The sequence below is a fragment of the Lygodium microphyllum genome, chromosome 29, assembly GCF_053477565.2.
Source record: "Lygodium microphyllum isolate KBCC chromosome 29, Lygodium_microphyllum_v1.1.10, whole genome shotgun sequence".
Classification (NCBI taxonomy): domain Eukaryota; kingdom Viridiplantae; phylum Streptophyta; class Polypodiopsida; order Schizaeales; family Lygodiaceae; genus Lygodium; species Lygodium microphyllum.
In genome coordinates this window covers 57,482,338-57,508,770 of record NC_141163.1, presented here as the reverse complement: position 1 = coordinate 57,508,770, position 26,433 = coordinate 57,482,338, and the positions used below count along the sequence as shown (strand labels likewise).

Genomic DNA, 26,433 nt, shown 5'->3' with positions numbered 1-26,433 from the left:
TCACGGCTGACGGAAGAGTATTTCCTGTCTGCAAATGCTAATCCTCTTGATTTGTGCAAGCATGGTTTCCTGAGAAAGAACATATGTACATGTTTGCACTCCGAAATGCCCATTTCCCTTTGGACCCAGCAACGCGGATCATGGAACTCTAGTTTTGTTATTCTTTGTCTCTGTATGTGTATCTATAAATACAAAGACCATAGCCAATCCTCGTCTTTTAGCTTTTTAAAAAAAGGGTGTGTGGTGGTACTACTACACACATCGTTTATCTACTGTTAAAAGGCAGAAAAAATGCTACCGCGAGAATAATGTAAAGTACTAAGACAATCAGTGTCCAGACTAAGCCTTTTTGGCCTGTTTTGTCCTGTCCCATGGAAAGGCTGGCTGAGGGGCTTTTGTGTCAGTTGAGGAAGAAGGATTGGCTATGGCTGTGGAACGAAGAGGAGCAGACTCCAGAGAGAGGTAGGCCCCCCCCCGCCCCAAATCCCTCGTTTCTTTTTTCTTTTGTCTTGATGCAGGTGGGTGGTGTTGTGCTAGCTGCTATTGTCCGTTAGCCTCATTTATTGTTCTTGTTATTTGTTTACTTCTTTGTTCTGGCCCTTCCCCCCCTTTCTGGGTCTCTATCCTGTACCCACCCTCTCTCTCTCTCTCTCTCTCTGTCTGTTTCGCCCTTCTCCTTCCTCATGCATGCACTCCTTTCTTCTCTTGCAGCACGAGAGCTTCTACCTTGGCTCCTGTTTCTGCAATACAGTACTTCACAGTGGGTTGAAGGGAGATTTTTGAAATATTCTACCTTAGCCCCTGTTTCTGCAGTATAGTACTTCACAGCGGGTTGAAGGAGGAATTTCTTCTTAATTCTACTTTGGCCCCTGTTTCTGCCGTATAATTCTTCACAGGGGATTGAAAGGAAGAATTTATTTTTTAATTAAACCCTCTACTACTAAGCGCCAAACCCTTGTTTCTGGAATATAGTACTTCACAGTGGTTGAAGGAAGAAGTTCATTTTAATTAAACCCTCTACTAGTAAGAGCCAAACCCCTGTTTACCCTGCTCCATGGAACCCTTACAGCTCGCTTGCTTTGAATGGTACGTTTGAGACACATTTCTCAGTAGTTAGCTTGTTCTTCTTTCACCTGGTTGTTCTGTAAAAATTGTTCTGTTTGTTATCTACAATAATTGCGACATGTAGGAGGACATGTTATCATTTCGCAGTCTGGCGGATCTGACACTTGCAATGCAGAGATTTTGCTTTACTGTCTAACTTGTTTTGATATTATTGTTGTCTGATACCATTTCTGCCATTGTAGGTAGACCGTGATCCCTGCAAAGTGCATTTTTCATCTTGATGCATTCAGATTAACCTGTTCCAGTGGAAACTGCAACATGGGAGCGGAGACAGACATGTGCTCCTCACATGCCGTGTTTCCAGGATCAGCCCCAAAGACCAGAGTGACGTCCAGCTTAACACAGGGGGAGGCCGTTAACAACAGCGAATTTCCTGCCGGTTTGCGAGTTCTAGTGGTTGATGATGATCCAATTGTTCTCCTTATTCTTGATAGAATGCTGCGCCAATGCCTGTATAAAGGTATGTGCTTGATTTGTGATTCTATGAGGCTGTTTTTCTCATGCCATTCAGTTTAATATTGAATTGCTAATAGCTCGCCATTGACATTCTGTGCTGCTAAATACACTACCACATTTGCAACATTCTTATAGTGCCTGTTTGGCTTTAGAATGCTCCTGATACATTTGGAAAATGATTCTGCCATCTGTCCTGTGGAAGAGAACTAAATATGAGCTGATTTGGACTGCAAATATGATGTGCTAGTTTACAGCATGTTGCAACTGTTTCTGTTTCTAGACCACACAAAACATTTAATGTGCTTATACCTAATAAATTGTGATTCTGTCTTGTACATAATAAATTGCAACTCTATGTCTTATTACTTCTTGAAACTTTGAAGGAGAAAGTATTGTAGATTGAGGTTATTGTAATGGCATTCAAGGGATAATTTGATAATTTGATAAGAGTTACTCTTGTTCTGAGTACAATATACAAATGGCATTCTAGCAGTTTTCCATAAACCCCCCCTTAATTGTTCCCAGACATTTTTTCACTTACATTGACTGTTAATGCTTTCCCTTGGGGAATTCCATGGACTCTCTTTTTTTCTGGTGTGGGATAGTGCAAAAACTGCTGTTTTTCAGGTGGGCACCCATTTGAGGCCACAATAAGGTAGAGTATTGTAAGGTGTCATGCACTGATCACACAATGTGAAAGGCAGGAATGAGAGCAAAGGCAGAATGATACCCAATCTCTGTATTTAAAACAGTGCTTTTCACCACAGCACACCTGCCAAAATCTGAGCCCCATTAGTGGCTTCCACCTTGCTACCGAAAGTTCATTTGTTACATGATTTGCCCATGTGACCCATGCTTTGACTCTTGACCACTTTGTTGGTCCAGTTCAAGTCCATTCTCCATTTGCCACATTATCAGTCCCAAAAAAAGGTTTATTCATGGAAAATATATTATTTATTTCAGTAGGACAAATGCCCAAACATATATAAGGACATGTGGGCATCCATTCCTCTCTCTCTCTCTAAGCACTTTCACTCATCACCCCCCCTCTTTTGAGCATTTTCTTTCCCTCTCTGACTCTCTTGCTGCCTGTGCCCCCTTTGAGGAGCTGCTGTCCACATCTGGAGGTGCCACGTTGCTGTTTGGTGGTGCCACCCTGCTGCTTAGCTGCTGCCTTGTCCTGCTGAGGATGCTGCCAACCTGCTGGACTGTTGCCCCATTGCCAGCTGTTCTTGATTGTCACCTTGCTGCTTTGTGTCACCTGGAGCAGTGCAGTCTGCTTTTTTCCTACTGCGGTCTGCAGTTTGCTGCTGTTGAGGCCAGTCAGCTGAGTCATCAGCTTGTCCCTCATCTGCTGCTCATGAGGCTGTGTTGAGCTAGCATACCTTTTGTTTTGCTGCCCGGAGTCATCATCAACATCCTATTGCTAGGAAGATTGCATTTCACTCCATGCCCACTTCTTGGAGGATCCTATGGAGGTGCTGCTACCCTTCATCAGCTGGGGTGCGGGACATTGTAGCCATTGTCTTCTCTCCTCCAAGTGTTGCCACCCATTGCCACACCTAGGTAATTGTAGACAATGCAGCCATCTTGAGTTTCTTTGGTGCCGCTGATTCCTTGGCTCTCCTCAGCCCTTGTCCTAGAGGCATGGAAGCCCAAGGTCATTTGTCAGAACTGTATTTCATTCATCAATACCTTATTCATACTTTGAGTTTTTGAGTTCATTCATCACTAGTGTTGTGACGCACACTTAGTTGTCTCCATCGCAAACCTTGCTATCTCTTTATAGGGCCATGGCTGAGCTTGAATTCTCAAGTATCTCCAATGTGAAGTTAGAGTAACTTGATTGTTTTGTGAATCATTGCCATTGCAATGCACATGGTCCTTGATGGGGAAATTCATTTTGTTGTTTGAACTATGGAACTAAATGTAGGCTGATTTTAAACACTTGTGTGAGACTTTTTGAGCTTCATACATTGAAATGTAAGCTAATTTTAAACACTTGTTTGAGATGCTATATTAAAGCTAGCTTAGCAACCTTTAAGATTTTTGTTAGTTGGTGTGGTTGATCAGTGGATGTTATGTTTATTTACCCCTAGCTTGTATGTCATTTTCATTAGATTAATCTTCTTGTTAGGACAAGGGTCCTGAGTGAATACGGTCCATAGGATAGCTCGACCATAGCGCTAACAGTAGGAAATGGAACACTATGCTAAGGCATTGATGGGGTTAGGGGATCAAGAGATAGCCTACATTAGGGCACAAAGGCATATGGACCAAAGGCTCAAAGGATAGGTAGTTAGTGTGAATAGACTCACTAAAAGTCAAGGTCTTAAAATAGTCCATGGATTTGCCTAAAGATACCAATGCGATGCTAAAAGAGGCTATTGTCTTGAGTGGTTGGAGGTTAACTGAGCTTTTATCTGCCTAAAGATACCAATGCGGTGCTAAAAGAGGCTATTGTCTTGAGTGGTTGGGAGTTTAATCGAGCTTTTCCTAACTTTTGTGTTTGTTGAAGGCAAGGCACCCACGAGTGCTTTACAGTTTGCTTACATATATAGGGTTTAGTCCATTCATGCTTATGTATGGATTTCAACCCCACTCACCAGTTATGGTGGGATTAGCTAATGAAAAAATTCAACTTGTCAAAGACTTTCTTCTAGATCATTTTGATAGGCTAAAAGTAGCATGCTTGAATGTTAAAGTAAGCTAAAAAATGTTGCAAGAAATATGCAGATGAATATAGATGTATGGTTGCCTTTGAAAAGGGTGAAAAGGTCTACTTACGTGTTCCCGAACATTCAAGAAGTTTGAAGTTTGGAATAGTTCCTAAGTTATCTCCACTATATTGTGGTCCATTTACAATCCTTAAATGTGTTTACCGAAGTTGCATAAAAGTTGATCTATCCCCTAGTAGAGTCCATCTAGTCTTTCATGTTAGCGAATTGCGAAGGCAACTTGGTAATGATGATAGTTTGATGGACCAAGGAAGGAGTATTGGTAGAAATTCTTGAACCATTGGTTCAACCTTATGAACCAGAACGGATCTTGGATTTTCATGGGCATCCTACATGTCATCATGTTCAGAAACAAGTTTTGGTTAAGTGGAAAGATAGACCTGAAGAAGATTCTATTTGGGAAAACATTACGGTACACAAGAAGTGATTTCCCACTTTTGTTTTCGAGGATGTAAACCCTTCCAAAAGGGGGGAGTAATGCCAGGACAAGGGTCCTGAGGGTGGGCACGGTACATAGGATAGCTCGACTGTAGCGCTAATAGTAGGAAATGAACCACTATGCTAAGGCATCGATGGGGTTAAGGGATCAAGAGATAGCGTATATTAGGGCACAAGGTTATATGGACCAAAGGGTCAAAGGATAGGTACTTAGTGTGAATAGACTCACTAATTAGTAAGTTGGTCAAAAAATAGTTCATGGATCTACCTAAAGATACCAATGTGGTGCTAAAAGAGGCTATTGTCTTGAGTGGTTGGGAGTTTAACTAAGCTTTTCCTAACTTTTGTCTTTGTTGAAGGCAAGGCACCCATGAGTGCTTTACACTTCTCTTTCCGAGTCATTATTCTTAGTAGGCTTTAACTTCTTTTCTATCCACTCCTTCTACAGTGCTAGAGTAATCAATGAGTTTTTGTTTAGGATAATTTTGAAACATGTGCCCCTCCTTTGTTTACAAAAATCACATTTTTCGTAGTTGTGGGTTATTGCCTCTCTTGAGTAGTCCTTTTGGAAAACAAAAGCAATTGATGTCTCTTCCCACTATTGCATCCCATCCAAGGTGTTTCCTTAGGCATATGCCCCTCCTTTGTTTACAAAAATCACATTTTTTGTAGTTGTGGATTATTGCCTCTCTTGAGTAGTCCTTCTGGGAAACAAAAGCAATTGATGTCTCTTCCCACTATTGCATCCCATCCAAGGTGTCTCCTTAGGCTTTGTTCTATTGGCTCTGTCCATTATGCAATAGTTCGTTGGTTCTCTAAATGCTTTGATAACACGATAAGAGGAAGCAATGCAACTCAAAACTTCTAGATGTATACTCCGAATGCTAATGGTTATTTTGTTGTATATCTCAAGAGTTGGGCATCTCCATTTGTGGGCTTCTTGAGTGGTACATTTACTAGGCTAGGTGGTTGCATCTCTATTGGCTGATGTGATTATTGGCTGGGTGACATATTGCCTTAAGAGACTCCATTGTAGGCTATATATAGCTGCCACCTCTCCCCATACTTGTCTTGCATTGTGCTAGAGAGAGGAACTAAGCGTGTTGGAGTGGGTCATTGTGAGCTGTGCCCTTTGAGGTTGTATGCTTTTCTCATGTCATCTATGAATTCCATTGCATATTCTTGATTATCATTAAGTTCTTTGCTCTTCAGTTTAGTGTTCTTTCTTTTGCTTTCTATTGAGTGTTATGTTTCTATGCTTCCACTTCCATTGTGCCCTCCAACATGGTGATAGGCATCTAGGATCCTATTCTGGTGCTGGTTGGTTTGCATTTTGTGATGTAGCAGCTTTTGTGTGGCTGTTGTAGCAGATTTCAGAGAGGGATACCTTGCATTTTTGTCTTTCATAACCTGTTCTCCACTAGAGTGGTCCATTGGCCTGAGAAAAACATTACATCATTTTTCCCTCTCTGTCTCAGCTATGTTCTTATTGCTTGGAGCTGCTGTTCCTGCATTTTCTCTTCCTCCTCATTTGCTGTTGGGCAGCCTTTTTCTTAGCTGGGTTTTTTGTTCTTCCTCAACTTGTTATCAACATTTGTGTTTTGGCTGCAGAATTGGAATCTGGTGTTTTTGGCTGAACTACCATTAGCTATTACTCCTATCTTTCCTACACTTTGCTTTTTGCTTTTTTTCCACATCTCTAGCCTTGTGCTTTTGTATCAGTTCAAAGAGTGTACCCTTGTGTTAGTTTTTGTACTTGTACTAAAATCACTTCATTGTTGTTATTCTTTGTGATACTTGTCTACTCGTCATGTTATGTGAACTTTGAATTGTTGATTGTCTCTTGGGCACTTGACCACTTCGTTAACTTACAAAATTGTTTCTTTCTCAAATCTCTCTTCAATTCTTTATGGCTCAGCGTTCTAACTTAATGACAAGCTCCATGGTCTTGATGATCACACTTGAAGGCCTGGTTTGTTCAGATAAGGCTTTGATAGATCATCGCTAGATCAACTGCCCAACCTCAATGACCTTCGTGCTACCTTTTTGTTGAAATGAACACAACTTGAAGAATCGATCCTTGATTATGGTCATGATGCTACGATATATGCGGGACTTCTTCGTTGCATCTCACAAAGAGGTCCTACTTACCTCGTGTTTTGGATGGCTTCGAAGGTGTGCCAAGATCTAGGCTCATGTATGAGCCACCATACACCATGAGGGTTGTTACACTTTATGGCTAACTTTAGACTCTTAAGTTTGAGGATTGAAAATCCATGTAGGCATTTCTTCTATGACTCTCCACTATCCAAGACTTGCTTGGCAACATGTCTATAGCTTTACCAGAGACAATTGGAGGGACCCTTTTGAGTATGATGGTGTGGCCAATGCATTGCATACTTTGGCTTCTAGCACATTGATAACCTTTTAGCACTTAATCTCCATGTTGATTGAGCATGTTTGCTTTGAGGATATAGGGGTGTTTCCCTTCATCTACTAGGAGTGGCTATTTGACCATACTCTTGAGTGGAGAGGTAGACAAGAAGAAGGGGAAGTGCTACTTCTATGGAAAGAAGGGGCATTTCCACAAAGATTGCAAGAATCTTGGAGTAGTAGACAAAGGCCAAGGGCAAAGGTGGTTTCTCTTTCTTGTCAGACTTTGATTGTAGTTTCGATGAAGCATTGATGGCTCTTATGCTATGGAATTTTTGTTCTATCCCTAGCAATGTTATCACTACTGGAGAGTTTTTGCGTTAAGAGGGCAATGGTGAGAGGATGGTGATAGTGGAGTGTTGTGATGTTACTCATATTCTTCGTGTGGTGGATCCTTGATTTGTGGTTTTCTACATGCATTAGTTTATTTGGTAATTTTGAAATCTTGACTTTGGTATGATATTTGAAGGCAGGAAATCTTTAGTCATGTTGTGCTTTTGCAAGGCTATCTGTCATTGACATAGAGATTATGCTATTTTCAATTTCTATAAATAGGGTTTGAATATGATCTAATCGACATCAGTGTCTTATTTGAGACACCTTGGTATTGGTTTGATTGCCAAAGGCTTGGGTATCCACGGTTCTGTTTTGTTGTCATTGTTGTATTTACTATGGTGTTATAGGTTTTTTGGTAGACTTATTGTCGTGGTATGGGACATGGAGGTGGTTCCTAGGGACTTATAGGACTTGTAACATTCAATATTTTATCATATTGATAATTGATGATTTAAGAGAGGGTTCTAGTGCTTATTTTGTTGTACATCTGATGGTTTGGGCATTTGTATTGTGGGTTTCCTTGGCGGCACATTTACGGGGTTCATATTTGTCAGGTATGAAAGGTATGATACCATATGATATGATAAAATATTGTACTAAATGTTACCTTAAGCTTTTACAAGGTATGATACAATATTAGTACACAAAAGTTTAACTTGATTTTTGTGGGCTAAAGATGTTAGAATACATGTTTAAAGTCAAAATAGTAGGGCCATTAGAGAATGTAATATGAATACATGAGGGTATCAAGCCAAAACCTCTATGGTGTATGCTACATGTGCAAGTAGAGAGTGGATACATCATACATCAATGATGATGCAAAAAAGAGAAGTGTAGCGTGGATGGAGAGGCATAGGATGAGCTATCATCATCATCATCATCATCATCGTCGTCGTCGTCGTCGTCGTCGTCGTCGTCAATGTCATTCACATGAGAGTGCTCACCAAGAGAGTTGGAAGTTGATTCCTTGGAGATGGATGGTGAGAGACTTTTGGAGCTCCGTCCTCATAGATGAGATTACCACCACCATCGTTAATGTCATATGCATCGGAGCACTGATCAAGAGAGTTTGAATTTTGAAAATGACTTGCCACGATGAAAAAGTGTAGGCTGGATGGAGAGAGAGAGGCCTATGATGAGCTATCACTAGCATTGATATCATCAATGTCAATTGCATTAGAGTGCTTATCAAGAGAGTCTGAAATTTTCTCCTCGAAGATGGATGGTGAGAAACTCTTGAGCTCATCCTCATTGATGAGATTACCATTATCATCATCAATGTCATTTGCATCAAAGCACTCATCAAGAGAGTTTGAAGACGACTCGTTGGAGGTGGATACTCTCGAGCTCATCTTCATTAATGAGGTTATCATTCTCATCAAATAGAGAGCCAACATGTAAAAGTTAAAACTATCAAGAAAACAGCGATAAAACTGTCAATAAAGGGACAAAAAATGGTTAAATGTGCACCAATTGTTACCACAAGGCAGGGGAAATCAAGCTTGTTTTTTAAAGTATGAATTCATATGGTATGGTATAGCATGAACCCTATGGTATGAATTTGTGAGTATGACTTATGAGTGCAACTCTGGCTAGGTTGGGTTGTTATAGTTCTACTAGTCGACTTGATTATTGGTTGAAAGATGCTAATCATGTCATCTTTGGATTTCATTGATTGTTCTTGATCATCTCTTAATTCTCCGTTCTTGTATTTTAGTGTTCTTTGTTTCACTTTTTGTGGAGTGCTTATGTTTCTATACTTCCAAAATTCCATTGCACACTCTAACATCCAAGTTTGCACATTCTTTTGCATTCAAACTTTGCCAAGCTATCATAACATTCACTTAAAAGGTGGTTGTGGGCAATGTAGAAGAAATTTTTACCCAAATTGCACCCAAGGAGTAGGGGCTATGGCATATGCCTTGACAAAATTAGTCAAATGACCACCATTTCAAAGCATTGCCTTGCAAGAAAGATGCACCCTTTCATACTTTGGGAGCCTCATGAAATTTCCAGCAGAGTGTGCTATGCAAAACTATTGCAAGAAAGTAAGTGCCTTAGCTTATCTTTGGTATTTAAGATGATCTGATATAACAATGTAGAAGCCCTAAATAGCTACCTAAACAAGTGCCCAATTGAAAGCTAAACTAAATGCCTAAAACCCATGATACATACCAAACTAACATCCTCTCACTATGATGCTCGAAGAACATGCTTGAAATATTCGTATGTATCAACAGAAATAGTCACAACTCCCATGCCAAAAACATTGAGAGAAGAAGCACGGAGTCAATGCCAGTCATTAGCATTAAGTTGATGCCTATCATGCTCGATCCTTGATCATGGAAAGTTTAAGTAGTCCAATCTCATTGCATGTCACAAATAGCTCTGCAAAAAGCATGGTATAACCATGGATCTGCCTCCTTTAGCCACATTGTTGCTTTGCTTGTCCATGTGAGAACAAGACTAGGAACAATCACTATGCACTATTGAAACCTCCCATCATGGATGTGAACCACACCAACTTCAGGATGTGAACCACTAGACTAATCTGATGCATGTAGATAGCCTCCCTTGTGGTCCACTGCATCAAGAAATCGTTTAGGATGCAAGCCCCACCACAACCCCCTCTCAATCCCTCTCTGGTTTGGAACTTGCGAGGGATCATGACATCACTAGGGCTAGAAACTAATTCATTGGGCATGTAGCCTTATGTGTACAACTAGAATTGGTGTCAGAGTTTGAGGATGATAGAGAGTCGGAGTCAGCTTTGCCCTTCTTTCCCTTGTGCTTTCGAAAGTCTGCTAGCTTATCGCAATTCTTCAAGAGATCCCTCTTCTTGCCATGGAAGAAGCACTTCACCTTCTTCTCCTTGTTACCTTTCTTTGTAGCTGCAAAAGCTCGAACATGCGGATTGTGGGCTTGAGATGGCATCCCGGCTTGTAACTACACAAACCGAGCCTCTAGAACAACATTCTAAGGTGAGTAGTCAATGCCTTTAGGCGTCAAGCCTGTTGAAAAACTTGTCATCATTAGAAGAACAGAGATGCCACGAGAGTGGATTAAGATAGAGGTGAGTAATCATTGCCTTCAAGCTTGTTATCATTAGAAGAACATAGAGATGCCATTCTCAAAGAGAGACACTTGGGGCACGTGTGGTCAAAATAGCACAATCAAGAGGCTTCAAGCTTGTCGAAAAACTTGTCATCATTAGAAGAACATGGAGATGCCGTGAGAGTGGATCCAGGTAGAGGTGAGTAATCATTGCCTTCAAGCTTGTTATTATTAGAAGAACATAGAAATGCCATTCTCAAAGATAGAAAGAGTTAGAGAGAGATACTTGGGGCATATGTGGTCAAAATAGCACAATCAAGAGTTCAATAGTTTACTCACAAGCAATCAAGAGAAGACAGAGTTGAGCAATGGTAAAGTGAATGTAGTGAAGAATCAGAATGGAAACACGAGATCCTCTCCAAAACTGAAAACACAAATATGCAAGTTTGCTGGGATCAGATCAGCAAGAACAGTTTATCTGCCATGGGAGCAGTCAGCCCACAAGTGCAAGGTGTACGAGGTTGCAGCACAGCAGATGACAGGTATGTCAGCCTTTGTGATAGCAGATCCAGCCTTCATGACCCTATAGCAGCCCAAAACGCAAGGTCTACTATTTTGTGTCCAGGGAAAAGGCTCTTGCAGCAGAGAACACAGCACTTTCAGGCCTGAAACTGTCAGTAACAACACACAAATCTAGAAAACCAGCAATCTAGTTGTTTGATGCCATGTGAGAATGTGTAGATGATCGGAAGGTAAGAAAGACAAAGAACGAACACTGGCCCAAAAAAAGAAGAAATAGAAGAACACAAGAACTCAAGTGAATGGGTAATGGAATCCAGAAGATGAAGCATGAGATGTACATGATGCCACTAGGGTATCAACACACTGATGACCAGTAGCAATGCCTCTGGTCTCCCTCTCTCCAAGGGTCCAAGGTGATGCGATACAGCAATGAGAGTGGAGTGGAGCATACGTGGAAGCCTCAGGATGAGACTCTAGAAAACTGGGTGGCCAACTGAAGAGTAACCTGAAACCAGCCTTCCTTCTAGGATAGGGTGGTAATTAACCTGATTAATTAGCAATTATAGCAAGCATCAAATTCACAAGTTTGTAGTAAACACTTTACTTCTAAGATTGGAGACGACTGATGCTTGATTGGCCCAAAACTATCTCCCTTTGCAATATTTCATTACTTCAAATTTGTGATACATGGAGATGCAGCCTAATCTCTCTACAAATTTGAATACATTGGGCGGTTGTCACAAATGACCAGTAGTATCATGACTCAATTTGCCCCCTGATTTTGGATATAATTGAGCACAAATTGGGCCAAAAACACTTGTATGTGCTTCCCTTCAGAGATGTTGTAATTCCTTGAATTTTGTAATGAGCAGGATACATGGTGTCATGCATGGAAAACTTGACAGGAGACTCTGGAGAAGACGATCAAGCACAGAGAAAAAGTCATTCGATTCTAATGAGCACGAGGGATCGTTTCACCTCCCAGCCTTGCCTAGTTCATTGCTGGCCAGACCCATCGTGATCCGATTGCCAGCCGTCGAACCTTGGTGAGTCCTACTATTCTTGGACTCTCTTTGGTTCTAGGCTCCCCTAAACCCCGTTCGGACGCCCAAGACCCCGGACGGTCATCCTCCTGCATGTTTGCCTTGATTTACCTTAATGTCACATTAATGTCACATTTCCTTCCCCTTAAGAATCGGTTTCGTCCTCGAAAACGATACTTGGAAGGTCTAACTGTAAATTGGGAAACCTTTTCTTTAAAGTACTTACTCGCTCCCATGTTGAGCTTTCTTCTGAACAATCTTTCCACTTAACCAAACATTCTTGATAAATAGTATTCCTTGTTCGTCTATTACGAACATTTAATATTCTTTCTGGTTCATGTGGATTAGATTGGTCATTTAATAGCTCCTCAATGTCATCATTTAAGATTAGATTATCCAAATCACCCAGTTTCTTTCTTAATTTACTTACATGAAAAACTGGATGTATTTTACTATCAGCAGGTAGTTGGAGCTTGTAAGCCAATTCTCCCACCTTTTTAAGTATTATGAAAGGACCACAATACCTCAGTGAAAGCTTTGGACATTGTCCCTTTTTCATAGTTTTAGTTTGTTCAGGCACTTTAAGATAGACCAATTCTCCTTCTTCAAAGGAGATGTCTCTTCGGTGAAGATCTGCATATGCTCTAGCTCGATTTTGAGCTTTTTTAATATTTTCTTGAGCAAATTTTAACATACTATTCATATCCTCCAAAAAATCCTTAACTGCGTGAACCTTTTCCTTATGCAGTCCTACTGCAAAAGGAGCTCTAGGCTGAAACCCATACATTAATATAAATGGACTATATCCAGTGGAAGAGTGCTTGGCACTATTATATGCAAACTCTGCTATCGGTAAATACTCTTCCCAATTAGTTTGCCTTTTACTTACATATGCCCTAAGCATATCTTCAAGGATTTGGTTAACCCTTTCAGTTTGCCCATCTGTTTGCGGGTGATCCGCGGTACTCATGCTAAGTTTAGTATCCAATTTCCTAAATACCGCACGCCAAAATTGACTATCAAATTTTCTATCCCGATCAGAAACTATATTTGCCAGAAGGCCATACAATCGGTATATGTTCTCTACGAACAATCTAGCCAATTCTGGTGTTTTAACATCAGTTGAAGTTGGAATGAACCTAGCCATTTTGATTAACCTATCCACAATCACCCACACAGAGTCGTGCCCCCTTTGTGTTCTGGGTAAAGCAACAAAAAAGTCCATGGAGATACTCTCCCATTTTCCCGAAGGAATCTCTAGTGGATGGAGAAGTCCTCCCATTTTCAATCTTTCAGCTTTATTAACCTGACATTTATTACATTTGACCACATAGTCAAGGACGTCCTTTTAATAAGACTATAAGTCTTATTAACTCCTGGATGTCCTGCGCTAGGGGTATCATGACACTCAAAGAGTATCTGGCGTCTTATTTCTGTATCTTTCGGGACACATACTCTACCCTTGTAGAGTAAATAACCATTATCAATGGTAAAATTCTTCCACTTGAATCCGGTTTGAGCAACCCCTGATACTCTATTTCCTTGTTGAACATCCTCAGATATTCCTTCCTCAGTAGAAGCACTTTCATTTGGATCCCCATATGTTGGAATATACCGGATCAACCTGGCATTTCCCTTTTAAAGATTCAAGCAAGTTGGAAGTGAACTGAGTAAAACTCAATTCATTAATGATGGGCATTTTGCTGAGTGCATCAGCTACTATATTATACTTTCCTTTTCTATATCTTATCTCATAGTCGAACTCTTGGAGGAGTTCGGCCCATCTGGCTTTACGCCCGTGTAAATCCGGTTGATCATTAAGCCACTTAATGCTTTCATGATCCGATAAAATCAAAAGTTTGGCACCGTACAAATAGTGCCTCCATTTCTTCATTGCATGTACTATTGCATATAGCTCCGTCTCATAAACATAATAATTCTGTTTTGCACGGTCTAATTTCTTGCTTTCAAAAGCAATTTGTTGACCTTTTTGTAATAAGACCGTGCCTATCGCCTTATCGCTAGCATCAGCTTCAACCACAAATGTTTTATTGGGATCCACAATTAATAATACTGGAGCTGTAGCAATAGCTACCTTAAGTTTTTGAAAACTTTCATTTTGGTCTGTTCCCCAATTAAAGCTCTTTCCTTTCCCTTTAAGTTGGTTTGTCATTGGAACAGCTATTTTGGCATAATCTCGAATGAATCTACGATAAAATCCAGATAAACCTAGGAAGATTTGCAGCTCTTCTAGGTTCCTTGGAGATGGCCATTCAATAATTGCCCTTACTTTTTCTGGATCCATATTGATTCCCTCTTTCGAGATAATATGCCCCAAATATTTGACCTCTTGTGCAAAGAATTCACATTTAGTTTTCTTCACATAAAGGGAATGTGTTCTTAACAGTTGGAATACTAATTGTAAGTGTTCCAAATGTTCTTCTTTTGGTTTACTAAAGATCAAGATATCATCCAAGAAGACTACCACAAAATGTCCTAGATTCATAAAGGTTGCTGGTGCATTAGTGAGGCCAAAAGGTATCACCAAAAAATCATAATGGCCATATCTAGTACGAAATGCTGTCTTAGGAACATCTTGTGCCTTAATTCTTACTTGGTGATAACCTGATCTTAAATCTATCTTTGTGAAGAATTTTGCCCCTTGTAATTGATAAAAAAGATCTTCCATTCTGGGCATAGGAAATTTATTCTTCACCGTTATTTTATTAAGTGCTCTATAGTCAATACAAAGTCGCATAGAACCATCTTTTTTCTTTACTAATAAAATTGGTGAAGCCCAAGGTGAATTACTGGGTTGTATAAACCCTTTATCAAGGTAATCCTTAATTTGTCTTTCAACTTCTTGATGTTGTGTTTCACTTAACCTATATGGTGGTTTAGAAATAGGGTGTGTATCCTTATTTGTGTCAATTGGGTGATTTATATGACCCCTATCTGGTGGAAGGCCACTTGGTAAATCAGAAGAAAACACATCTTTAAAATCATCTAACAAACTACTTAATTCATTATTTACATTCAACTCACAAACATAAGAAAATTGTTGCTTTATATTACAAAAAGTAAAAGTGTTTTGTATAGGAAGAGACCATAACATGTATACCTCACAAACTTCCTTCTTTATCAGCTTCTGAACTTCAGTAGAACACAGCAAAGGATTATCAGATGCTTCATGTTCACCTTGAATGACAAAAGTCTTACCATCCCTTTCAAATTCCAGTGTATTATGATGGTAACTGTGTTTTAAGGATGGTTCCAATCCCCATAGCCACTCCCTTCCTAGAGCAATATCAGCTCTTTCCATGTTCATAATTTGGAAATCAAGTTTATCTTTATATCCTTGAATCTCAATTTTCAAATTGGATACCATTGTATCCCCATAGCCATTATATCCTTGAATCTCAATCCCCATAGCCACTCCCTCCCTAGAGCAATATCAGCTCTTTCCATGTTCATAATTTGGAAATCAAGTTTATCTTTATATCCTTGAATCTCAATTTTCAAATTGGATACCATTGTATCCCATATTTTATTATCTTGACTTTGCATCATACGAACAACATATTGATGCCCACTCTTTTGTTGGGGAAGTTTCAATTTTTTGGCAAGTGCATAATTTATAAAATTATGTGTAGCAGAGTCATCAATCATGACTCTAACCCTTTTTCCAGCTATCAATCCATGTACTCTAACTAAATCATGTGGCCCAAAAGTAGGCTACCACATAGAAGTTGACATACAACACTTGTGTTGTACATCCATGTGCAAGACCTCTAAAGATTTATACCTTTCATGCCCCTTTAATTCTAAGGTTTGCACTACATGGATTTGTTTTTCTTTTCCCTTGCCCTTGTCCTTATTCTTTCCTTTGTCTTTCCCCTTTTTCTTTTGAGGGCAATTCCAAGCAGCATGGTTAGGAGATAGGCAATTGAAACATAAATTTTCTTTTTTAGCCTTATCAAAGTCATCAGGACTTAACTTTGGCCTCACATATTGTTTCTTTTCAAAAGGTTGTTTTTTACCCTTAAAAAATGGCATTTTTCTTTTAAATTTGCCCACAAATTTTGAGGTTTTCAATTCCTTAGACTTGGGCTCCGTATTAGTGAGACTAGTGAGAGTACCTGGACGCATACTATCTTCATTAATTAATGCAAATTTAATTGCCTCTTCCAGCATCTTAGGTGAACTCCTTTTTACTTCCTTTTTACAGGCTTTATCTAGTCCCCTAATGAATCCTCTTGTCTTTTGAAATTCATCTATTCCTTCCAATTTGAGGATTATCTCACGATATTCTTCCAGATATGTCAGCAGGTGTCTTCCCTTTTGTCTGACATAATCCCAATCTTCCCAATTTCTTTCCATTTCATTTTCAGGAAGGAATTCTTTCAAAAAGAGGGATTCAAATTGAGCCTAAGTTTTAGGTATTTTATTTGCCTCCTTTAAAGTTCGCCACCATTTATATGCTTTGGGCCCCAAAGTTAAACTAGCCTCCAGTGCTTGAAGATGTGGTGGGGTATTTTTAAGTTTATGTAAATCTTTCCATTTTTGGAGGAAATTAAAGATTGTATCTTTATTTCTATCTTTTTCCTCCCCGTGAAACTGAGGGGGTTTCATATCTTTTAGAACTGGATTATCCCTCAACTTGTGGTGGGGTTCCTTAGGATCTCGCATAGTCACATCTATCTTTCGATGAAGATGGGACATCCGAGGTTTCTATCTTATTTTTATCTCTTTCTAACAATAAAGTTAATTGAGATTTTATTTCAATGAGTGTTTGAGTTAAAAATTCCATTTGAACCCCTTGGGCCTGTACACGAGCAGTAAGATCATCAAATTGTTCTCGTGTAGCAAAAAATTCTTCCCACTGTTCTTCTTGCATCTCTGATTCATGGGGATCTACCATAGGGTGGTCCCCAGAACTAGAATCTTCCATTACTCCCTTTTTCCCTTTTTCTGCCATTAATACACTGGAATTGGAAAGCAAAGATAAGAAATTTGCATACAAAGTAAAGTACTTCCCTGGTTTTAATGGCATGCAATTGTTGCTGGTTTCGTAAATAAACCCGAAGAGTAAGGAACAAATTTTGCCTTCCCAGACTAGACCACTCACACTGGAAATGAAGTTCTTCGGCAGAAAACGGGACTATCACGTGAACCACCAATATGTCTTTTATTTGTAGGAAGAGTGTGACTAATTTCAGTCAGCTGGTGGCGAACTGTTGAATGATTGCTCTTCCCAGACGATTGGTGTAACGTGAGTTACATGAAACTGCTCTCTCCCAAAACGATTTGTATGACGTGAGGCACGCGTGAGGCACGTGAACTCTGTCTTCACGCATTAATCTCCGTGCGACGTCTCACGTAAAGAGACGTCCTGTTACGGCGTCTCACGTCCCTTGCGACATCTCATGGTCCGTGGCACGTCTCACCAATGTCACGCTTTTACGGCGTCTCCTCCCTACGACGTCTCGCTTTTCAGCCAGTAATGACATATGACGGGTAACGTATCCGTCAATTCGCTTGGCCTCGCTTGAAAGGAACTTCACGAATGGCTCTGATACCAATGTCACGCATGGAAAACTTGACATGAGACTCGGGAGAAGACGATCAAGCACAGAGAAAAAGTCATTCGATTCTAATGAGCATGAGCGATCGTTTCACCTCCCAGCCTTGCCTAGTTCATTGCTGGCCAGACCCATCGTGATCCGATTGCTAGCCGTCGAACCTTGGTGAGTCCTACTATTCTTGGATTCTCTTTGGTTCTAGGCTCCCCTAAACCCCGTTCGGGCGCCCGAGACCCCGGACGGTCATCCTCGTGTATGTTTCCCTTGATTTACCTTAATGTCACATTAATGTCACACATGGGAACTAGGGGTCAGATACCTAGTCACACTGATTGGGGTATATAAGGTGTAAGAGACCTAGTTTAGGGCATCCAGACATTATCAAGAATTAACTCTTCACATTTTCCTTCAGCTTTCATGGCTTTCTTCCTCCTCCCCTCTTTCTTGTCTTTCTCTCTCTTCTAGTCTTACTTTCTCTTCTTCCTCCTCTCTCTCTCTCTCTCTCCTGCTTATTCTTGAAGGGGAGAGTGCACAATTGAAATGCTAGATAGAAGCGCGAGCAACATCGTTGAGAGTGAACGCAAAGATAGGTGTACCAAATTGTGATGGTACATAGATTAAAGAGTCTATTTATATGTTAGGGTACAATAAGGGTTTGTTCACACTTGTATAACTTTATACATGCAAATGAAAGGACTTTATACCCAACAACCTCCCACTTAAAGGCTCGAAGTGGTACTTTAAGTTAACCAACTCCCACTAATCAGATGCAATGCTCATGCTGAGCCTTTGCAAGGCTCTTAGTGGGAACATCTGTAGGGTTATCTTGGGTTTTGATCTTGGTTAGTGTGACAAGACCATCATCCAAGACCTGTTGAATAAAGTGATATTGAACATCTATGTGTTTGGTATGTGCAGGAAACATGGTATTTTTAGCCAGACATATTGCACTCTGGCTATTACAACCAAGCATTGGAGTATGTGAAGAAGACCAAAATCCTTGACCAAATGGCCAAGCCAAATAGCTTCCTTAGAAGCCTCTGAGGGTGAAATATATTTAGCCTGTGTAGTAGCACTTAGTGCCACAGTTTTCTATAACCTTGAATACCAAGAGATAGCTCCACCAACCAAAGTAAAGACCTATCCACTAGTAGATTTCCTAGTGATAAGATCTCCTGCCATGTTCGAATTAGAGAATCCTTGCAACTCTAGTGTACCCTTTCTATAGCATATACATTTCTCTCGTGCACCTTTTAAGTATCTGAAGATACATTTCACTGCTTCACAATGTGGCTTGCTAGGGTTAGACATGAATCTACTAACAGCTCCCACTACATGAGCAATGTCAGGGCAAGTTACAATCATAGCATAGATCAAAGATCCCCAAGTTGATGCATAATATGCCCTTCATAGCACTAGCAGTTGCATCATTCTTTTGGCAACAAGCTTTGCTAGGCTTTGTTTGTGGCGGTAAAGGCACACCAAGAGGCTTAGTATTAGCCATATTAAACTTGTCAAGTACTTTGCTAATGTACTTGTCCTGTGAGAGAAACAAGAAGTGCTGTCCTCTATCTCTTTTATGCGCATGCCCAAAATGTGTTCAGCTGCCCCTAGATCTTTAATTGAGAAGGCTGAACTCAGCTGCCTTTTAAGAGCATTCAAAGTACTCATGCTTTCTTGCAATCAACATGTCATCCGCATAGAAGATTGGCACAATAAGACTTCCATCATTAGCCTTTTTAGTGTATAAGTAGTGATTTGCATGACAATGTTTAAATCCATGGCTAAGCATGAAGGTATCAAACTTTTTGTACCATTGTCTAGGGGCTTGTTTCAGCCCATATAAGCTGCGTTTCAGCTTACAAACCATATGCTCTTTCCTTGGAATAGCAAAACCTTTTGGTTGTTTCATGTATAGCTCTTCATCTAGGTCACCATGAAGAAAAATAGTCTTCCCATCCATCTGATCCAACTCTAAATCCAAGGATGCAGTGAGAGTAAACAAAACATGAAGCGTAGTCATCTTCACCATTGGTGAAAAGACATCCTAGAAGTCTATGCCTTCCTTTTGTGTATAGCCTTTAGCAACCAACCGTGCCTTGTTCTTGGGTTTCCCATCAATAGATTTCACCTTGTAAACCCATTCATTAGGAACAGCTTTCCTATCCTTGGGCAAAGGTACAAGATCCCATGTGTTATTTGCATACAGAGACTTCATTTCTTCTTGCATAGCAAGCTCCCATTTTCTCTTGTTTTCACATGACTGTGCTTCTCTAAATGTCAGAGGCTCACCCTCATCAGTTAAACAAATGCAATCCAAAGATGGCTGAAACCTCTATGGTTTCCTTTTGACACGTGTAGACCTTATCCAATGATTTGTATTGTCAGGCAATGCACCTACATCCTCAGGTATGTGCACACCATCACCAAGTGGCTGATTTTTAGCATTTCCTTGTTGCTGTAACCTGTTTTCAGCATGTTCTTCTTGTTGTCCTATTCCATCCTGTGCATCTATTTGCTCTCCATTATCTTCCGGCTGTAGCACAATAGGTTGCTACTTATTTTCAGTATCAAGAGGAATAGAATCTTTAGGTAATGGCTGCATTTGACCTTCTTTTTGTCAATGTCACCCTATGTAGCACGTTTTAATAATTTTGCCTCATTAAATACTACGCCTTGGCTGTGTATTGTCTTCTTGCCGTGAGGAAGCCAAACTCTATAACCCATCTCTCCCTCATCTCCATATCCCATGAAGATGCTCTTGATGGATTTCATGCCTAGTTTGGTCCTCTGATCTATAGGTACATGCATAAAGGCATCACAACCAAAGACATGCAAATGGTCATATAAAGTAGTTTTGCTTGGCCAAACCACTTTAGGAATGCCATTTTTCAATGCACGTTTTGGAAAGCGATGGCATATATGAATTGTAGTTTTAAGAGCCTCTCCCTAGAACTATTGTGGAAGATTAGCTATGGACAATATGCATTTGACTCTCTCACAAAGTGTGCCATTATATCTTTCAACCACGCCATTTGATGCAGGATTATAGGGGTTGTCAATTTCCTCTTAATGTTGCACATTACACAAAACTTTTTGAACTCATTAGAAACATACTCTCACCCATTATCCGTTCTTATAGCTTTTAACTTAAGCTCTTTTTGTGTGGTAACAAAAGGATGAAACCTTTTAAAAACATTCAACACTTTCTTTTTGCTCTTTAATACGTACACCCATGACTTTCTACTAAAATCATCAATAAAAGTGACAAAGTACCGTGCATCCCCATATGAATTAATAAGCTTAGTGTACACATCAGAGTGTACTAAATCAAGAGGATTGGACTTCTTAATGACACCAAAGTAATAAGGAGACTTCACATGTTTTCCATATATGCAATCATTGCAAAATTCAAGACCAGAGTTTTTTACATCAAATCTCCCTAAAGAGGAGAGAACCTGAAGGCCTTTTTGGCTCATATGGCCAAGTTTTTTGTGCCAAAGCTCCATCTGTGAATAAACTTCAGCCATAGTTAAGAACTTGCCAAGTAATGCTTTACAATGTAAATAATACAAAGTCCCCCTTTTGCTGCCTTTAACAATCAGCATAGAGTCCTTGTGGACCTTCTAAGATCCACCACCAAAGGTAGTAAAATACCCTCTTGCATCAAGCTGCCCAATCGACAATAGACTTTTTTTAATGCCATAGGTACATGTCTGACATCTTGTAAAATCAGCTCTTGGCCGTCTTCAAGCACCTAGTGAATGGTACCTACACCCTCTACCTCACATGCATAGTTGTTGCCCAAGTAAACCTTGCCTAGGCAATGTGCAGTGTATGTAGAAAATGACTCCAAAGAGGGAGTAACATGAAAAGAGGCACCGCTGTCCATTATCCATGATTGGGACAGTCCATCATGGGCTGAAAGTAAGGCATCAATCACCTCCTTTTTGGTGATGTGCATATCACTTGCCGTTGCCATAACATCTAGATCATTGCATAAGGCTGCAACAAGTATCTCTTCAGTGTCACAAAGTTCTTCAATGACCACACTAGATGCAACATTTGCAACTTCTTTTGAGGAAGAGCTTTCACAATCTTTCTTGTCATCCTTCTTTTTCTTTCCCTGATGTTTCTTTCTTTCTTGCTCTTTCTTGTAGTACCGACAATCGGGCTTTGTATGGCCTTTACACCCACACTGATAGCAAGTAACATCTTGCTGTTTGCCCCTACTTTTACTCCTACTTTTGCCTTCATTTGCTGCATTACCCCTCTTCTTTGACCTACCTCTCAAATGATAGATTGAACCATTGCTTTCTCCATTGCTTTTACTCCTACTTTTGCCTTTATTTGCTGCATTACCCCTCTTCTTTAATCTACCTCTCAAATGATAGACTGAACCATTGCTTTCTCCACTGGACTTTCTTTTGATCTCCCCATTGAGGAAAGAGCTTCTAACACCATCAAAATCCTTGTGAAAGCACTCAAATGCTTAGATGCTAGCTTAGACTCATCCAACTCCATGTTCACAAGCTTGTGTATGAGATGCACTTGATTCACTGGAGTTGGATTTTCATAAGTATCTATTAACTTTTTCCATATAACATAAGCTGTATCAAGACACTTAATGTCTATAAGTACATCATTAGTACATCATCAGATACAGCCATTTTAATGTATGCAATGACCTTGTTGAGTCTAGCCCAATCCTTATTTGCCATGGCTCTGCGCAGGCTTAGTTTCCAAGAGAGCATTATCACAGTCCTTGAGAAACAAAATGCCTTGCATCTTGTCCTTCCACAGATCAAAGCTAGTGGCATCAAACCTCTTGATTTCAAGGGGGATTTAGTGTCACTGTTTCTAGAAGCATTAGTGGCCATTTGCTAGCAATGTATAGACGAACAAATTTAGCAAAATTTCACAAAATTCTGCAAAACCCCCAAATTTCTTGGGTTCAAATGTGCACCAATGTTAGTAAATTCGGCTTAGCTGAGCAAATTTTTCTCTCTCCTCTTTTAGTATTTCTCTCTCCTCTTTTCGTCTTTCTCTCTTCTTTTTCCTCTCTTCTCTCTCTCTTCTGCTCATTCTCCTCTCTCCTCTCTCCTCTCTCCTCTCAGCCTCATTCATTACAAATTCTAGCAGCTGCTCTGATCATTGGGCTCCCAATTTGTGGGCATACTTTCCAATATGGCTGATAAACTCCAAATTAAGCGGTAATTAGGGTTTATGACAGCGCGCTCAATGCTGTCATCTTCAATTCTGCTGAGGGTAACTGAGAATTTGTCTGAGGGGAGAGAAGATTTATTGAGAGAGAAAAATTGATCAGCCTGAGGCTTTAAAATGCCCCCAATTGCTGCTACCTGTCAATAGGACACGTGCCATGAAATGGCTATTGCCTGCAGCTTTTCAGCCCTAGATCAGTTTGCCTATTGTTATAGGGCCTGTGGGAGTTGTCGTCTAATGTTTGGGGACTTCTTGGGGCTATTGCCTGTTGTAGCAGAACTGGTCCCACCTGGATGGAAACCTCCTGAATAGCAGTCACCTGCAGCAAAACTGCTCCCGTAGAGTCTTAACGAGTTTTTGGGACATTTTGGTTTTTCATTTCCAAGTAGTGTGACGGCTGATATTGGTAGATGAAGGTGACTTCAATGAATGGAAATACCCCGTACCTGAAGTAGAAAGGTTTGCAAGTATGTCTTATTGGAAGGTTCATGAGGAGAGCTCAAACATGCTTGCAAGGTGAAGACTCTAAAGTAGTGGCTATATTTTTGTACTTGAACCACGTAAATTATGTGGAAGTTTTTGAAATATCAAATATTTCAAGCCCAAGCAGTGTGATAGCAAATTTTGGCAGGCTAGCCAGGCAGATGCCAAAGAGTTTACTGCAAACATCTACAAATTCCAGCCAGCATATTGCAAAAATTCCTCCATGCATGTCTCAAACATAGGCTCTTGTACAGATCCCACTTTTATCCTTTAATGTTCTATCTATGTGGTCACATTGCAAATGTCACTTTGCAGTTAGCAGTTCAATTATTTATGGGACATATACATTTCTCTGTGATTATCTCCCAGTTTTTGCATTTGTGATATTAAAGAATTCAATATCTGCAGTGACAACGTGCGAAAGGGCTGCTGACGCCCTGAAGAAACTGCGGGAAAACAAGGATGGTTATGATCTTGTTATCAGTGATGTCCAGATGCCTGATATGGACGGTTTCAAGCTTCTTGAGCTTGTTGGTCTGGAAATGGATCTTCCCGTCATTAGTAAGCACTCGCTTGGCCAAATGCTTTATAGTACTAGATATTATTTATTGGTTGAAGTTTGTAAATGTTTATAAATGGATTTTGAGCATGTAAAATGCAATGTGTGCAGTGATGTCAGCCAATGGAGAGACTAGTGCAGTCATGAAGGGGATTAAGCATGGGGCATGCGATTACCTTTTGAAGCCTGTAAGAATTGAGGAATTGAGGAATATTTGGCAGCATGTTGTCAGAAAGAAGAGGAGGGGCCCAGAATTTTCAGATAATAATGATCTGCATCAGCATGATGATGGTAGTGAGAATCATGCTAGTGACGGTCCTGATGGAGCCTTGAAGCACTCGAAAAAAAGAAAGGACCCTAAGGAAGAAGAGGAGGATACAGAGCTAGAGAACGAAGATCCTGCAACTGCAAAGAAGCCCCGTGTTGTTTGGTCAGTGGAACTGCATCAGAAGTTTGTTAGTGCTGTGAACCAGCTAGGACTTGATAGTAAGTTGTTGTTTTTTCCCCCCAACTTCACATGGCGTTTAGCAACAAGAACATTGATTAGATGGTTCCTTCAAATGAAATTAAGAAGGTAGTGGTTTTATCATTTCGTTTTGTTTGTAGAAGCTGTTCCAAAACGGATCCTTGAGCTTATGGATGTTCGGGGGCTCACAAGAGAAAATGTTGCAAGCCATTTGCAGGTATGCTTTTAGTGTTCTAATGTAAACATTGGTTGTTGAGCTTGGTATTGTTTGGGAATGGTAGTGCCAGACTGTTTGCTTATTGTTGTGTATATGCCTTGGATTTCTGCCTCATAGTACTCAGGGTTCATACTTAACCTGTATATGTGCATTGCATCCTGCTTCATAGCACTCAGGTTTCTGTAAGTGCAGTGCTGTTAATGTAAGGGTTCTTTTGCTTCAGAAATACCGATTGTACTTGAAGAGGATCAGTGGTGCGGCTCATCAAGCTGGAGGTCTAAACTCTGCATTTTTGGGGATCACTGATCCAAATTTTGGTGGCTCTAGAGGTGGCTTAGTTGACATGCAGGGACAGCTGTCTCCACAGGCGTTAGTATCAGCATTGCAGATGGGGCTGCATGATAGAATGGGCCCTAATCACCCACTTGGAGTCGATTCTTTTTCACTAAGGCAGATACCATACCATAATGCTAATAACGATGCTAATGTAAGATCATCTATTGGACCTCGACTAGTGAACAGACCAATAGGTGGATCTCCTTTGTCAACAGGACTGGATTTCAAGCATCTAAGCCAGGGACTTGGGCAAATGACTCCATTAAACCAACCTGACAAGGGCTCTGTGGGGTTATCTGCATTGCAAGAATATTGTGGGGTGTCCAGCATGGAAGGAGTACGACAGATCTGTGGTCTAGATAATACGTTAGCAGCTGATGACAGTAACAATCCTTTGATCATGCAGATTTTGCATCAACAGACAAGCTCTCAGTCATTGAATGCTGGCCAGCTGCAGCCATCAGGGGACTTTGGAGTTACAATTCCAAAAGTAACTTGCCTCAACTCTGGAATGGGCATAGGAGCGTCTCCCTATATCAGGATGGCTCAAGAATCACCAATATCTAGCTCAGGTTTTGAGTCTCCAATAGGACTCTCACCTTATAGAAGAGCTGTTCCTGTGGATTCAAAAGGGTATAACATTTGTCAACCTGATGGTTACAACAACTTATCCAGTTGTCGTGGAGCAGATGATAGAATGACAGCTATTTGTGATAAAGAACGCCTCTCTGAGCAAGGGGACCTCATTTCACAGGGTACACCCCAGGGTACACAAGGATTGTCATGTGAGTCTGGAGGACGTCAAGTAGGAAATTTGACAGCAGGCTTGAATACTGTGCCCAACAGCTGGCAAGGATGGCATAGCCTTGCACTAAATCAGAGCTTGTCAAGACAAAGTGGTGGGTCTACTTCGAGTCTGGATTACATGCAAAGCCTTGCAAGCAATCATGCAATGAAACCAGGTTGTGTGCAGGAACAAGGGTTGAGTTGGGCTTCTGGTTTTCAGGATAGGGTTGTTGCTGATAGTACCGTCAAACCGTTGTATAGTGCTAATGCCTCTCTTGATGAGACTTGTGCGGGAGAAAGTGACTCCAAGTTTAGAGACCCCCATCCCCCTTTTGAGTTTTTCTTGGACGCCAAAGTAGACAGTGGCATGACTTCAGAGTCTGTACCATCAGATGATCTGTTAACATCTTTCCTCAAACAGGTGAACAACTGATGTAAGTCAACTCTCCACCCATGCCGATTTGGCAGTTGTATGATTTGTATGCACAGTAGAATCTATGCACTTTTCCTAATTATTAAAGCACTTGCATATTTCCAATAAATCTGGTCCAGGATTGTGTTGTTGGATCTCAAAGTGCACATCAGAACATTTTTCTTTGCTATTCAGATATGTGAATATGGGGTGACACTTCTTTC

At 40.5% G+C, this 26,433-nt stretch overlaps 1 protein-coding gene across 4 annotated transcripts; it reads left to right on the top strand.

Annotated features, from left to right (window-relative positions):
- On the top strand, positions 1-26,433 carry LOC148010671 (two-component response regulator ORR23-like). Of its 4 annotated transcripts, XM_087671412.1 has the most exons (7): positions 1-462; positions 712-1,086; positions 1,308-1,585; positions 23,842-23,994; positions 24,104-24,478; positions 24,599-24,675; positions 24,899-26,433. In XM_087671412.1, exons 3-7 carry the CDS (start codon positions 1,384-1,386, stop codon positions 26,228-26,230), a joined length of 2,139 nt encoding a protein of 712 aa, XP_087527538.1. In that variant the 5' UTR covers positions 1-462; positions 712-1,086; positions 1,308-1,383; the 3' UTR covers positions 26,231-26,433. The 4 variants fall into 4 exon arrangements, with proteins under 4 accessions (XP_087527538.1, XP_087527540.1, XP_087527541.1 ...); XM_087671414.1 differs by lacking the exon at positions 712-1,086; XM_087671415.1 differs by lacking the exon at positions 1-462 and having other exon boundaries at positions 590-1,086; positions 24,602-24,675.